Consider the following 15,417-nt stretch of genomic DNA (forward strand, 5'->3'; position numbering starts at 1 on the left):
TCACAGGCTCTACATAGACAACAAATATGTGGCTGACATTCCAGATATTGTAGCTTTTAAAAACTAAACGATTAAGTTATGCATAGGACTTTTTACTAGGCAAAATAAACCCAATAACTGATGGCCATCTACAGTAGCTAACATTAACAACTGACTAGGTTAACCAATGTTTGTCAGTGTGGAAGAATAACTAACTAGTGACTAAATAATTGGAGCACATTTATTACACATTTACTAAATAAAAATCATTAAGTTAATGTTGTGTAAGCTGTAACAATCCTTAGTGGCATGATACTCCTGATAAATGTCACAAAACAATAGTAAAGCTTCTGAATTAATTTAGATGTTAAATACAACAGCTTTTTAACATGAAGTCTCGATTTGATGTATTGTTTACCCTAAATAACTTCAAGAGATGAATGTAAAGTTCAGCATTAAACAGGGGTCCTGTGATTAAGACATATTTTTTCAACACCGCTTGAACACTGCAGCAACAGCAAAAGGCTTTAGCTTCATTCAACAGCTTGAAGCCATCCCTAAAATATAGCTACCAGACAAGCTGATGAAGTTTGCATGGTTTGCTTAGCAGTCTGCACCAGTCTCTGTCTTTTCTTTTAGTAGTTGCTTGGATTTTGAACTCATGTTTGCCTATATTTGTGTGTGTGTGGTGTGTGTGTGTGTGTGTGTGTGTGTGTGTGTGTGTGTGTGTGTGTGTGTGTGTGTGTGTGTGTGTGTAAGCATGTTTGTTTACATGTTTCTTTACGGTTAGAGAAAATCTATCTACTTCATGTATATTTGCTTTAAGATTTCTGATTTTGTGCTGCCCATCATATTCTTCTTTGTGTTCTTCCCTGGTCTCAATAACAGAATGTAACATTTTGGAATAAAGATACATATCAACAGTCCAAAACTAGAGGCCAGAATAGCAAATATCTCCACAGCAACACTGAACTTTCCAGGAGAGCTGACATAAGCTGGAATAAAAGTAAACCAAACTGAACAGAATATCAACATGCTAAAGGCAATGAACTTGGCCTCATTAAAGTTATCAGGCAGTTTCCGAGCCAGAAAAGCAAGAACGAAACAGAGCAGAGCCAGAAAACCTATGTAGCCAAGTACAGCCCAGAATCCTACAGCTGAGCCCAGAGCACATTCTAAGATGATTCTGTCTTTGACTACCTTCAAGTTTTTAAATGGAAAAGGAGGAGAAATCGTTAACCACAAGACACATATTACAACCTGTATGAGAGTGAAGACCAGAACACTGAGTCTCTGCTGCGTTGGTCCAAACCACTTCATCACATTACTGCCTGGAAGTGAAGCTCTGAAGGCCATTAACACCACCACAGTTTTCCCCAGAACACAAGACATACAGAGGACAAAGGTGATGCCGAATGCTGTGTGTCTCAGCATGCAGGACCACTCAGAGGGTCGACCCATGAAGGTCAGAGAACACAGGAAGCACAGAGTCAAGGAGAAGAGCAGCAGGAAGCTCAGCTCAGAGTTGTTGGCCCTGACAATAGGAGTTTTCCTGTATGTGAAGAAAATGAAGGCTACAACAGCAGTCATGCATGTTCCACATAAAGATGCTGCAGTGAGCAGCGCTCCCATCATTTCTTCATATGATAGAAACTCTGCCTCCTTTTTCACACACACATCTCTTCTGTCGTTTGACCAGAATTCAGGTGGACATTGAACACAGTTGATAGAGTCTGAAAAAAATATTGAAACAAATGTTAAACATGACACAAAAAGTATTTTTCATTACCATGTGAATCATTACATCACATAATATCACAGTAGAATGATTAGTAGAGGCTAGACAAATAACACAAGTATCACAATTATTAGTTATATGTGTTGTTTAAGTATAAAATGGCAAACTTGAACTTTGCCACATTTTAAAATATTTAATAAATTCTAGACCAGTCGTGTTTGTTTTTTATTCTACTGTATGTTATAAATCTACGATATATCTACATAAGTAAATAAATGGTGTTTTGGAAAAAAAAAACTTTATACATTTATAAGAAAAAATGGTTGGAGCTGCATTTTAACAAATACGTTAAATATCACTAAACCTGTTGTGCTGCTTATTTCTCCCTCTGCACATCTTATACAGTCATAGCAGCAGACAGGCTTTCCTTTCTGGAGAACCTTTCGAGTTCCTGGAGAACATTTATCACTGCAAACTGACACAGGAACCTGTAGGGATAACATTTCACTGAGAAAAACAAGGTATAGAATATAAACATTTTCTTTGCTCTTTTGATTGTAAACCTTAGTTTTAAAGCATAAATCAATCAGTTAAGATATCACTTTGAAAAGCTACTGTCTTAAAGTAACTAAACTAATTTGGACATTACAGCAGAAAATATATCACCTGATTTGAGTTTTGTGTCCAAATTAACGGATTATTTTGCAGACTCAGCTGTTTGTCTGCAGGTAAAGATGCATCATAGAGACCAACTGTGACAAAGTCCACAACACCATTTTCTGTAGGCTGCCAGTTTATAATTTCATACTTTGCTGGTGGGTCTCCATTTTCGTTGAAATACACTTCATCTCCCTCCATTGTTTTAAAATAAATTTTTCTTATATCCTGCAAAATCTAACACAGTTTGCATTCATTAACTTTTTAAAACGCTCCCAATTTTCCTGATGCTATAATTTCTCACCGTGAATGGATCCAGATTAACATTAATGTTACATGTTTTATTACAATCAAGTATCTTGTGTAGTACATGGGCCACAGCATACACTCCTTTATAGATATTGTTGAATATGGGCATGTAAGTGGCTAGTGACTTATAAGTGAAGCTGTGTTGACCTCCCATTAAGTCTTCATGTCCAGTACATTCTCTTTGATTGTTTTCTTGTGAGTTTAATGAGTTAAACTTACAGTTAAATAATGTCTCCCAATAGAATTCATTCAGTAAATTTAGAGGCTTCATATTTAACATGAACTCTCTCATTCCTCTGACATGTGCTTTTGGAATAGACAGACCTATAGCACCATCCAGAATGTGATGTTTATCCATTTCTGCAATTTGTGAATCAAAGATCCATGCCTCACTCCCAACCCACTGGTACCCAGTCATGTTGTGTTCTGACAGCTCATACATTAGTACATCCATATCTGGGAAATGGAGAAAGGCAACAATGACCTTAGAGGTTGATTGCTTGATAATATCAATAATCTTTTGTATCTTTTTTGGTGAATCCGTCCTGAAGAGAGCTACAGAATACTCCAGACAGATGCCCAGCTGCTGAGCTGTTTCTGTGAATGTAGCCATGCCATTATTTCCATAATCATTATTACTTCTAATAGCTCCAACCCAAGTCCAACCAAAGTGTTTGACCAGCTGGGCCAGAGCTCTGCTCTGATAGTAGTCACTGGGTATTGTTCTGAGGAAGGATGGGTACTTGGATTTATCACTGAGGCAAGCACAGGTGGCAAAGTGGCTGATCTAAGATTTAAAGATATGAGCATGTTATTATCAAAAGACCAAAGACCTCCACACGGTCACACTTTCTCCATCCAAACTACATAACCACTATAAGTGTTATTTTTCCACCATTGACTCACCATTGGGATGTGAAAGGGGCCAGTGACAGTAGCTGCACTCAAGCAAAGAGAAGATGACGTCTCACCCATTATTGCCTGCACAGCAGGTTTAGTACACGAAGCCTCATTACCAGACACAGCTTCATTACCATTAGTCAAGGCCAGAACAGCCCTCACACTTTTGACAATGGAGCCACAGGTGTCGTACATCTTGTGTCCCAGGGAGATTCCAGGTAATAACTCTGTGCTGTTATTGATCTCCTCAATGGTAAAAAGCAAAGCCTGAGCAAACTGGAACTCTCTGAAATTCAAACTTGGTGCAAACAGATTTAAATATTTGTACCAGCAGCAGATCTTGACACAGAAACAACAGAATATTAATATGACGTAATGGACTCTAACAGTTCACATAGTAAAGAACAATCTAATTGTAACATTTGTATTATTCCCCAGTTTGTCAAACATTTGTACCTGTTTTGTACCTGATACATTCCAGTGGCAGTGGTTTGTGTGTGTAGGTTTCCTTTCTGTCTTTCCAGCTGCTGTGGAAGGAAAAGATTCCACCTATCATGATGTCACCATCTTTGTAAAGCTGGGGTTTGTCAGTACCACCTCTTTGGCTGCAAACTGTCTCCAAGGCCCGAGGAAACGACAACACTAAGAACAAGAGCTGTAACAGAGCCCGGCCCTGCTCTGGCCACTTGTTTGTGCATGGCATGCTGTTGTACAGAAATAAACCTCTGGGTGCAATCATGTGTACCTCATTGTAGACCAATAGCCTGTGCTGGTATTTATACATATTGCATCACACTGATTTAATGCATTTTAAAGAGACTTTATTAAGCAAGATATACCTTTGGGGCAAAGTGTTCTATAAGCTGTAACGTACTGTTGATGGCTGTCATTTTGTTCCACAGTAGCTTGTTTGGTGTGTGTTTACAGTTAATGTCACGGAGTCAACTTATATTGGTTTTAGTTATTTATCATGTTGCTTGATGTGGATTAGCCATCTCATATTCTCAATCCCGCATCTCACATCAACATCAAATATTGTTTCCCTCTACTGTCTGCAAGCCACACTACCAGGATGGATAGAGAACTAGGCAGAAATGGCAGGCGCAACAAGAAAGGACATATCCAGACTTAATTGCAGTTATTACAGTAATAGTTTTATCGATAAAATTGTACCTTCCTTATTCTATGCAGTTTGTCATGTTCCTGGTCATGTTCCGGTTTTATTTTTGTGAAGAACTTCCTGTTCCACTCATGTCACAGCCGGTCTCCTGCAATCACCGGTCCACGTCAGACACACCTGCTAGTAATCATGTAATCAAGCACCAGTATTTAGACACCAGGTCACACACCAGTCAGTTGCCAGATTGTTGCGTGTACTCACCACTTTCCAGCACTACTGTACAGCTTACCTAGTCTGTGATCCCGTTTGTACCTTGACTCCTGATTCCTTCCTGCTCCTTGCCCGTACTTTTACCGTGGAAGACTGGTAATGTACCTGACCGTTTGACCAAGATTAGAGCCTGATACTTACCTGTACCGCTACCTGTCTTCACCTGTTGACAAACCTTTTGGTGCGTGCACTAACCATGCGCTGGGGTAATGGAGTTTTTCTGCCCGAGTTTGCCGGAGGATATCCGCGGGGACCTCGGAAGGCTGGCTAAGGAATATGCATAGTAAAACTAGCTATCGAGATATTGGAGGACGAATTTTGGTGGCATGAGTATCCCCGGCGTGCAGGTGTTCTTTGAAAGACTCCAGTTAATGCGGAGGGATTTGGCACGCGCCCTGTGCGCATCGTCTGCCCGTGTCTCCGCTGCTGTGCCTGCCACCGCTCTGTTGGCTCAAGCTCCCGTTCCTGCCACTACTCTGTTGGCTCAAGCTTCCGTTCCTGTCGCCGCTCCATTGGCTCAAGCTCCCGTTCCTGATGCTGCTCCGTCGGCTCAAGCTCCCGTTCCTGTCGGCACTCCGTCGGCTCCAGCCCACGTTCCAGACGCCACCGTCTCTGTTCCCCAGTCTGACCCAGTCACTGAAACCCAGCCCGCGCCAGTCCCAGAAACTCAGCCGACAGCCAGTCGTTGATGCTCTGGACGACGTCGGCGGGGGCATGGGTCCAAGGTCCAGGGCCCAGAGACCTCGGTCGCTGCGACCGAACGGCCCTCTGTTTCGGCAGATCATCTCTCTGGTTCTCCAACTGACTATCCCACATCTATCGCAGGCAATCCAGACAGCTTCCACCAGCGGATCGGCCTCCACTGTACGCCTCCAGTTTTGTTCCTCTTCGCGCACTTTATGAACACAGCCGATTCAACATCTGACCAGAGCATCAGGGAGTACCTTTTCCAGGAAGCGGCACTCTCATCCTGAGAGAACGTGCACTGCGCAAGGCCCTGGAACTCTCGGAGCTGCAGTCAGCAGCTGTTTCAGTTCCTGCGCCTCAGTCAGCATCAGTCCCTGCGCCTCAGTCAGCATCAGTCCCTGCCTTGACCTTAGTGCAGACATCAGGTTACGCTCAGGCTCCAGTTAAGCCATGTCACGCTCAGGCTTCAGTTCAGCCACGTCACGCTCAAGCTCCAGCCTCAACCCTGCCAGGTGGCACAACACGCCGGTCAAGCTCAGTTCTAGGGCCCGGCTTCTGCCCCGTCGAGCTCAGCAGCCGCACGCAGCCCTGCCGGTCTGGTCACAGTGGCCGTCCCTGTCCCCGTCGGGTCTTAGGAAGCGGTAGTGTTGCCCACCATTGGGTTTGGAGAGGTCAGTCTGGTCCTCGTCGGCCCTGGAGAGGCCATTCCTGCCCTTGTCGGCCTCCAGGTGGAGGTCGTTCCTGCCTCAGGTCCTGTCGACCTCCAAAGGGAGGTCGTTCCTGCCTCTGGTGGTCCTGCGGAGACCACGCCTCGTTCCATCCCAGGGAGTCCGGGCTGGTTCATGCTGGTCCGGAGCCTGGGGCCTTTAGTTCCTTTGTGCCCAAGAGCCGTCCCTGGAGGTGCCGGAGGCTCCTGCGGAGACACGTCTGCTTCCGTCCCTGGGTGTCCAAGGGAGGCAGCGTCTCATCCCCCAGAGACGACAGCTCGAACCATGGACCCAGGGCATTCTATCTTAATGTGTGCAGGTGCAGCTCCTGGTGGTCCGGCCACATCTGCACTGGTTCCTAGTGGTCCGGCGCCGACCACGTCTGCATCGGTGTCTCGTCAGTCCTCGTCTCTGTGTGACAGGGCGGTGTAGGCCCGTCGGAAAGAGACGATCACCAGGGGTCAGAAAATTAAAAGAAAAGGTGATTTAAAATCCTGTCTGGTTATTAAAACCAGCAAAGCCGCATCGACACAGTCATGCGGTAGCAGCAGTTGAGATTGTTAAAACCAAGAAGCCGCATTGACACTGCTGAGCGGAAGTCGAATCAGCTGACCCCAATATGCTGTGATCAGCACTCAGCCCAATCTACTTCGTCCTCCTTTCAGCCAACAAGCGTCAGCGATGGTGCGTCACCCCGACCTGCTGGCACTTTAAAAGGATATAGTACCGTTAAGACGAGCCAAAAGCAGCCGAGGGACTAAAAGCTGATGTGCACCTACCGCGACACCAACTGCTGTCAGTCCCACCTCACTCGATCAACGGTCCAGGTAAGAGCTGGTTCTAAATCGCTCATAAGCGCCGCACATAAAAGGGATCCAGTGCAGGTCCAACCTAACCGCCTTACTTACCAGCTGTTCCTCTCTTGGCACACACACACACCCGCCTCACTGCTACGTGCGTTGTTAGTTGCAAGACAGGACTGGCGCTTAGACGCACCTGCATTTAGCCAGGCTCTCACCACGTCCCTATCACCTCCACCAATCGTCTCCGTCTGTCACTCAGGTGAGTGGACGAGGAGGACAATCACATCTGGTTCTGGCTCCAGCGTCACGTCTGCCTTCGTCTCTGGCCCAGGTTCCATGTCGGTCTTCATCTCTGGTTCTGGTCTCTGGTTCCAGCTTCCCACTGGCTCCTGTCTCGTCTTCCGGCCTGGTGGCCTCGCCCTCGGCGCTTCCTGCCGCTTGGGTGGCACTGCCTCCATCGGCGCCCTCCGCCTCGACTCCGCCTTCGTCACGGCTGCTTGCCTGAGGGACGCCCTCTCCTGCCGCGGCGATGGCACGGTCTCTGCCGTCACCGTCCCCCTCGACCTTTTGGTCCCTGAAGCCATGGTTATCACAGTCTGGAGGAGGCTGGTTTCGGCAACGCCCTCCCGCACCCCGCTGTTCGTCCAGGACAACCTGTCTGCCGTGCCGGCCCAGCGGCTGCTGGGTCCGTGGACGCCGTGGTAGACACCCCGGGGGGGGGGGGGGGGGGGGGGGGGGGGGGGGGGTATTGTCATGTTCCTGGTCATGTTCCAGTTTTATTTTTGTGAAGGACTTCCTGTTTTCACTCAATGTTGTCAAGTTTCTGGTCATGTTCCGGTTTTATTTTGAAGTACTTCCTGTCTGTCATGTTTTGGTTCTAGTCTTATTTTGAAGCACTTTCTGTCTCCCAAGTCAGATAAAAGATTAGTTGAACGAATTGTTCACAAATGACACATCACTAGTATGAACGAATCACAAAAGAACTGTAGTACTTGCTGCTTGCCACAGAGCCTGAGCTGTGAACGATGAACAAAAACGATGAACTAAACAGTGTTATATTTTATAATTGTGTATACTACAAAATGAACATGTTGATATAATGTATTGTTTCCCAGTAACACATATCTACAAGAATCAACACCACACATCTACAAGAATCAAAGAGCAGTAATTATTTATGATTCCATCAAAAAAAATAATGTATAGGCGTCATTCATTTCCTTGTTTCTCAGTCCACACATCCCCATAGTTGAGACACAGCTGTCATGTGACAAATGAATGAAATAACAATCCGTAAGGATCAATATAAACTAGAGATGAGAAGTTTGATTCTTTTAACTGACTTTAAACTCTTTCACTCTCGAACAGTACCAACATCACCTTGACCATGTCTACCATTGATAGACATTTGTACCCGCGACACATTGCCAATCTTTCTTGTCTAAATCCATGTTATAAATGACTTGATAAGGGACCATCACAAAGATCTGTTCTTTCTCTCTGAAACCTCCCTGCAACAGGATGAATATGTTAGATTAAATGAGTCAACTTCAATGAGTCACATTAACCATCATGTTCCTAGAAGTACAGGTTGCAGTGGTTACTCAGACATATAATTTACTCCTACAGACATTGTTTGTAAGTCGTTCAGCTACTTTTTATTTCGAATCAAAGCAGACTGAATCCACAGAATCTTCATTTAGCTTTTTAACTTTTCCTCATCTGCTGTTAGTGGCTGGCAAAACAAGACGATTGTCCCTTCAGAGTGTCAGTGATGATAAGTGACCAGCCGATATTACCTACAAAAAGATGAAATTAATTATATTATTAGTATTAGGGTTGCTGCTTGCCAAGCTAATACACAGGCTAACATTAGCAATGTAAGCTAACGCTATCCCAAACAGTCCACAACACGAGAAGCAGCAGCTCTTAAATGTACTCAAACTTCACAGCGCAGGCTAAAACAATAAACGATCAAATATATTACTTACTCTGTTCTCATTCCATCGTTCTGTTATGGCTGTTTTTCTGGTTTTCCCATGGCCTTCTAAAGCTAGTTTCAACTGCTGTTTTTTGCTGCATGCTTGACGTGCAGCACAGAACTAATGATCCATAACACACGTTCCCCCGTCAGCAGTAGAATCCCCAACTTCATCCAAGAAGAATTGGCAGCAATGAAGTCGATATTTCCTACAATAAAAATCGTTTTATTATCTTTTTTCAACTCTCTGAGCCGGCCTCGGGGGAGCCTTTAGGACGTGGCTCTATTGTGTACACTCAGGACCAGCTGTTAGCTCTTAACGGAGTAGAGTTTCGACACGCTGCAAAACCAGAGATTCCAGCGGAGATATGGTGGAAACAACAATTGTGCAGAGCTGGGGTAAAGTGCCGGGAGAGGAAACGGGAAACTCCAGGGTCTTCAGGGAGTGTGCGGACCAGCTCACTGAGGTGATCCTCACATCGGCGTGTGTTGCAGACCACCAGCTGTCTACTGCACACAGCTCCTGTAAACTGCCCCGTGGTCGGATCTCCTCACTGTCGGCTGCTTCGCTGTCAACTCTTTGCAGGCACCTTTTGGCTGTGACAGCTTCGTCCACTCGTGTACTGTAACTCGTCTCTGTTGTACTCTGGATGATAGAAGTAACCCTGCATATCTGACTGTTTTAACACTATAGAACTCGTTGTCTTCTAAATAATCCAGTCTAGTCTAGTCTAGATAATAAAACTGCTAAAATTGGAATACATAATGACCAAACATCTGAACATAGTCTGGCTAACAATATATTTTAAGACTGTTTTCTTTAAATTTATTGTAAGTATTTTGTTAACCTGTTAAGAAGCATAAACATTAATTGTTGTTTCATCTCCACAAAAAAACCCGACATGATTTCAATCACAATTCAATCTTTATTTGAGGGTTAAGATTAACGCTGAAGGTCGGTTGTGTGCCTGTGGGAGGGATTTATCATTTTACAGCATATTACTTGACATTAAAAATGTTTTAAAAGGTCTTTGTTGCTCTTTTCCCCATCACATTCTTTCTTGTATTCTTCTCAGATCTCAGTAACAAAATGTAACATTTTGGAATAAAGATACATATCAACAGTCCAAAACTAGAGGCCAGAATAGCAAATATTTCCACAGCAACACTGAACTTTCCAGGAGAGCTAACATAAGCTGGAATAAAAGTTAGCCACACTGCACAGAATATCAACATGCTGAAGGTGATGAACTTGGCCTCATTAAAATTATCAGGCAGTTTCCGAGCCAGAAAAGCAAAAACAAAACAGAGCAGAGACAGAAAAAATATGTAGCCAAGTACAGCCCAGAATCCTACAGCTGAGCCCAGAGCACATTCTAAGATGATTCTGTCTTTGACTACCTTCAAGTTCTTAAATGGAAAAGGAGGAGAAATCGTTAACCAAAGGACACATATTAAAACCTGTATGAGAGTGAAGACCAAAACACTGAGTCTCTGCTGTGTTGGTCCAAACCATTTCATGGCATTACTGCCTGGAAGTGAAGCTCTGAAGGCCATTAACACCACCACAGTTTTCCCCAGAACACAAGACATACAGAGGACAAAGGTGATGCCAAATGCTGTGTGTCTCAGCATGCAGGACCACTCAGAGGGTCGACCCATGAAGGTCAGAGAACACAGGAAGCACAGAGTCAAGGAGAAGAGCAGCAGGAAGCTCAGCTCAGAGTTGTTGGCCCTGACAATAGGAGTTTTCCTGTATGTGAAGAAAATGAAGGCTACAACAGCAGTCATGCATGTTCCACATAAAGATGCTGCAGTGAGTAGTGCTCCCATCATTTCTTCATAGGATAGAAACTCTGACTCCTTTTTCACACACACATCTCTTCTGTCATTTGACCAGAAATCAGGTGGACATTGAACACAGCTTATAGAATCTAAGAGAAAGAAAGAAAGAATGAAAGAATGAAAGAATGAATGAATGAATGAATGAATGAATGAATGAATGAATGAATGAATGAATGAATGAATGAATGAATGAATAAATAAATAAATAAGTGTGCGTATGTGTGTGTGTGTGTGTGTGTGTGTGTGTGTGTGTGTGTGTGTGTGTGTGTGTGTGTGTGTGTGTGTGTGTGTTGACAATATTACTATGTTTTCTCTCAAGAATAATGTTCTGTTCTGATAATTAAATCAAAGGATATTTCATAAAATGGGCATGTAACAATGACTTTACTTTATCTGAACATGCACTTTGTATCAGTAAACCTGTAACGTTGCTTATTTCTCCCTCTGCACATTTTATACAGTCATAGCAGCAGACAGGCTTTCCTTTCTGGAGAACCTTACGAGTTCCTGGGGAACATTTCTCACTGCAAATTGACACAGGAACCTGCAGAAACAACATCTCAGTGGAAAAAAAACATTGTATACAATATAAGCAGTTGATTCCTTGAATGAAATGTTGTTGTTGAAGATAATAATAAAAACTAGATAACCACTGACAGTTTACCTGTGTTGAGTTCTGGGTCCAAATTAAAGGCTTATTTTGCAGACTCAGCTGTTTGTCTGCAGTTAAAGATGCATCATAGAGACCAACTGTAACAAAGTCCACAACACCATTTTCTGTTGGCTGCCAGTTTATAATTTCATACTTTGCTGGTGGGCCTCCATCCTCATTGAAGTAAACTTCATCTCCTTCCTTTGTCATAAAATGAACATTTCGGATTTGCTGTAGAATCTATAATGATATGCATACATTTAGTTGTGACATTATGAAGTTGCATTCTTTCAAAACATTATTGATAAGCAATAGCAATGTGTTTTCTAAATTAAATTTTTACTGTATTAATTATTGTAAAGGAATTTAATTACTTATTAACTCACCATAAATGGATCCAGCTGCACCGTCTTGTTACATGTAGCATTACACCCAAATATTTTATGAAGTGCATGGGCCATTGCATATACTCCTTTATATAGATTATTAAATATAGGCATAAGTGACATATCAGTGAAGCTGTGTTGACCTCCAGTTAAATCTTCAAGTCCAGTGCATTTTCTCTGTCTATTTTCAGTCATTTTTGATGAATTAAACTTACAGTTAAACAATGTCTCCCAAAATTCCTTGTACATTTTATTATCAAGTGAATTCAGAGCTTTCACATCTAATATAAATTCTCTCATTCTACTAACATGTGCTTTAGGGATGGATAATCCTATGGCACCATCAAGAATATGATGTTTATCGCCTTTTGAAATTTGGGAATCAATGATCCAGCTCTCACTACCAACCCATTGATACCCAGTCATGTTATTTTCTGACAGCTTATACATTAGTACATCCATATCTGGGAAATGGAGAAAAGCAACAATCACCTCAGAGGTTGAACGTTTGATAATGTCAATAATGTTTTGTATCTTGTTTGGTGGATCCGTCCTGAAGAAAGCTACAGAATACTCCAGACAGATTCCCAGCTGCTGAGCTGTTTCTGTGAAGGTTGCCATGCCATTATTTCCATAATCATTATTACTTCTAATAGCTCCAACCAAAGTCCAACCAAAGTGTTTGACCAGCTGGGCCAGAGCTCTGCTCTGATAGTAGTCACTGGGTATTGTTCTGAGGAAGGATGGGTACTTGGATTTATCACTGAGACAAGCACAGGTGGCAAAGTGGCTGATCTAAAACATAAACATTTTGTTATTAAAAGATTAACAATCTCAATACAGTTACACTTTGTAACTACAGACAACATATCCTACATAAATAGTATTGTTATTTTTCCACCATTGACCCACCAGTGGGATGTGAAATGGGCCAGTGACAGTAGCTGCACCCAAGCAAAGTGTTGATGAGGTCTCTCCTATTATTGCCTGCACTTGTGCAGGTTTAGTACATGGAGCCTCTGATGCAGCCACAACTTCATTACCATTAATTAAGGCCAGAACAGCTTTCACACTTCTGACAATGGAGCCACAGGTGTCATACATCTTGTATCCCAGAGAGATTCCAGGTAGTACCTCTGTGCTGTTATTGATCTCCTCGATGGCAAAAAGTAAAGCCTGAGCAAACTGGAACTCTCTGAAATTCAAACTTGGTGCAAACAGATTTAAATATTTGTACCAGTAGCATATCTTCAGACATATAAAAATAGAATAATAATCTGAAGTTTCGGATTCTACCAGTTCGTATAGTAAAAAACATTCTATTTGTATGACTGAAATACATAAATTTTTCTAATAATCTCGTTTGTCAAACATTTGTACCTGATACATTCCAGTGGCAGCGGTTTGTATGTATAGGTTTCCTCTCTAACTTTCCAGCTGCTGTGGAAGGAAAAGATTGCTCCTAACATGATGTCACCATCTCTAGAAAGCTGAGGTTTGTCAGGATTACCTCTCTGGCTGCAAACTGTCTCCAAGGCCTGAGAGAATGACGACACTAAGTACAAGAGCTGTAACAGAACACAGTTGTGCTCTGGCCACTTGTTTGTGTATGGCATTCTGTTGTAAAGAAATAAACCTCTGGGTGCAATCATGTGTACCTCATTGTAGACCAATAGCCTGTGCTGGTATTTATACATATTGCATGACACTGGTTTCATGAATTTTAAAGTGACCTTAATAAGCAAGATTAGCCTTTGGCACAGAGCGTTTTATGAGCTGTGACATGCTGTTGATAGCTTCATTTAAAACATTTAGCAGTGTTTTGAAAGGACTTTGAAATTTCTAGTTGTGCTCCTTTAGCAAATGAACTAAGGATAGTTCATCACGACCACCTTATTTCTTTGCACTAGCTTGTTCTACCTATATTATAGACCTTCAGTCAGGTCTATAATATGTGTGTATGTATTTGTGCTCTGAATTATTTAGAATACAGTTCTACAGTGTTAGCACAGTCTGATATTGCTTGTTACTTGTATGAGCCAGAGTACAGCGCAAATAAGTTATGTCACATGAAGTAGAACCAGGTTGCTTTCAAGGAGTCAGCCATGATCCAGCAGCCTGCAGCAACCATATCCCAGGTAGAATATCTTAGTGCTGTAATGAATCTGCTGCTTTTGGTATAATTTGCTAATTATATTGTTAACGGAGAACATGTGTGTATTTGTTGTGATCAGTTTTGGGATAAATATGGTCAGAGGAGCACTGGAAACTAGCTTCAAGATGCCAGTAAGAAACCATAAAAAACAGCTCGGACAGAACGGTCAATTGAGCACTGAGTAAGTAATATATTTGACCTTTTCTTGCTTTAGCTTGCACTTTAAAGTTTATCTGAACATTTGTCTGTAAACTGGAGAAGTAACACACTCCACAGTCAGTGGATCAGGTAGGACCAATCGCTGCAGGGCAGGAGGTTCGTCAGAGCGCAGTGCATTCGGTGTTGTACTGTAGAATATGACCATTTTCAGCCCCAGATTTCAGACACAGACCATCAGTGGTAAACATTTTGGCTAATAAAATGTCCAATAATTATAATACAGGAAGAAACAGGGAGTGGGCATGGTCCAAAGCAGAGGCGTGGCATGGTAAGACCATAGAATGGCTGGCAGAGCCAGCTCAGGATCCAGACATAGCCCCCCAAGGATCGGATTCCAGACGGCCCAACATCAACCAACATGGGACAACCAAGTCCCCCATGAAGTCCGAGCAGGGCAAGCGGAGGGAGTACGGCAGGAGGACCAGGGCAGAAACCCAACCTGGCCCCCTTTCTGGGGACCTCATGGACCTGGCTCGGCCTCCTCCCGGGGATCCCGTGGAGACATGGACTTAGCTCTGACCCCTTCTCGGGGACCGCTTGGACATCCAGAGGCGGCCGACCGTTGTCTGAGGCGAGACCACCGTGGCAGCCGAGCATGCGTGGTCCCCTCCAGACCACCACCAGGAAACAAGGCGTATGTGGTCTCCTCCGGACCACCAGGAAGCAAGGTGGGCAAGACGTCCGTGCGAGCATAGATGGTGGCAGGACTAGAATCCAACAGTCCAGAGAAGGTGGATAGGATAGTCACCTCCCATTGCCACTTAACCTCCGCCACCAGTTCCCTCCTGGAGTGTCGGCGGGGTAAGGCAGGTGCCACAACAAAGACGGGATGTGGAGCCATAGCAAAAGCAGCCTGGAGAATCGTGGCTGAGGCAAGCTGTGGGCCCAGGATCTGGGCAGGATGTGGAGTAGGAGCTGTTGTGGTGAGACTTGGGGCTGATGTTAACTGAAGAACTGTTGGCGGAATTGTGGCTTGGTCAGGACGTGGAGGTGATGCTGTCGCAACAAG

At 43.6% G+C, this 15,417-nt stretch overlaps 1 protein-coding gene and 1 pseudogene across 1 annotated transcript; both read right to left on the reverse strand.

Annotated features, from left to right (window-relative positions):
* Positions 1-780: 780 nt before the first annotated feature.
* LOC114868223 (extracellular calcium-sensing receptor-like) lies at positions 781-4,322 on the reverse strand. The gene is made up of 6 exons (XM_029171667.1): positions 4,051-4,322; positions 3,590-3,881; positions 2,679-3,470; positions 2,384-2,611; positions 2,082-2,205; positions 781-1,712 (listed from the first exon to the last, which is right to left on the reverse strand). Exons 1-6 carry the CDS (start codon positions 4,320-4,322, stop codon positions 781-783), a joined length of 2,640 nt encoding a protein of 879 aa, XP_029027500.1.
* A 5,789-nt stretch (positions 4,323-10,111) lies between these two features.
* Positions 10,112-13,731, reverse strand: LOC114868224 (extracellular calcium-sensing receptor-like; annotated as a pseudogene).
* Positions 13,732-15,417: the final 1,686 nt, after the last annotated feature.

The sequence above is a fragment of the Betta splendens genome, chromosome 13 (assembly GCF_900634795.4).
Source record: "Betta splendens chromosome 13, fBetSpl5.4, whole genome shotgun sequence".
Classification (NCBI taxonomy): domain Eukaryota; kingdom Metazoa; phylum Chordata; class Actinopteri; order Anabantiformes; family Osphronemidae; genus Betta; species Betta splendens.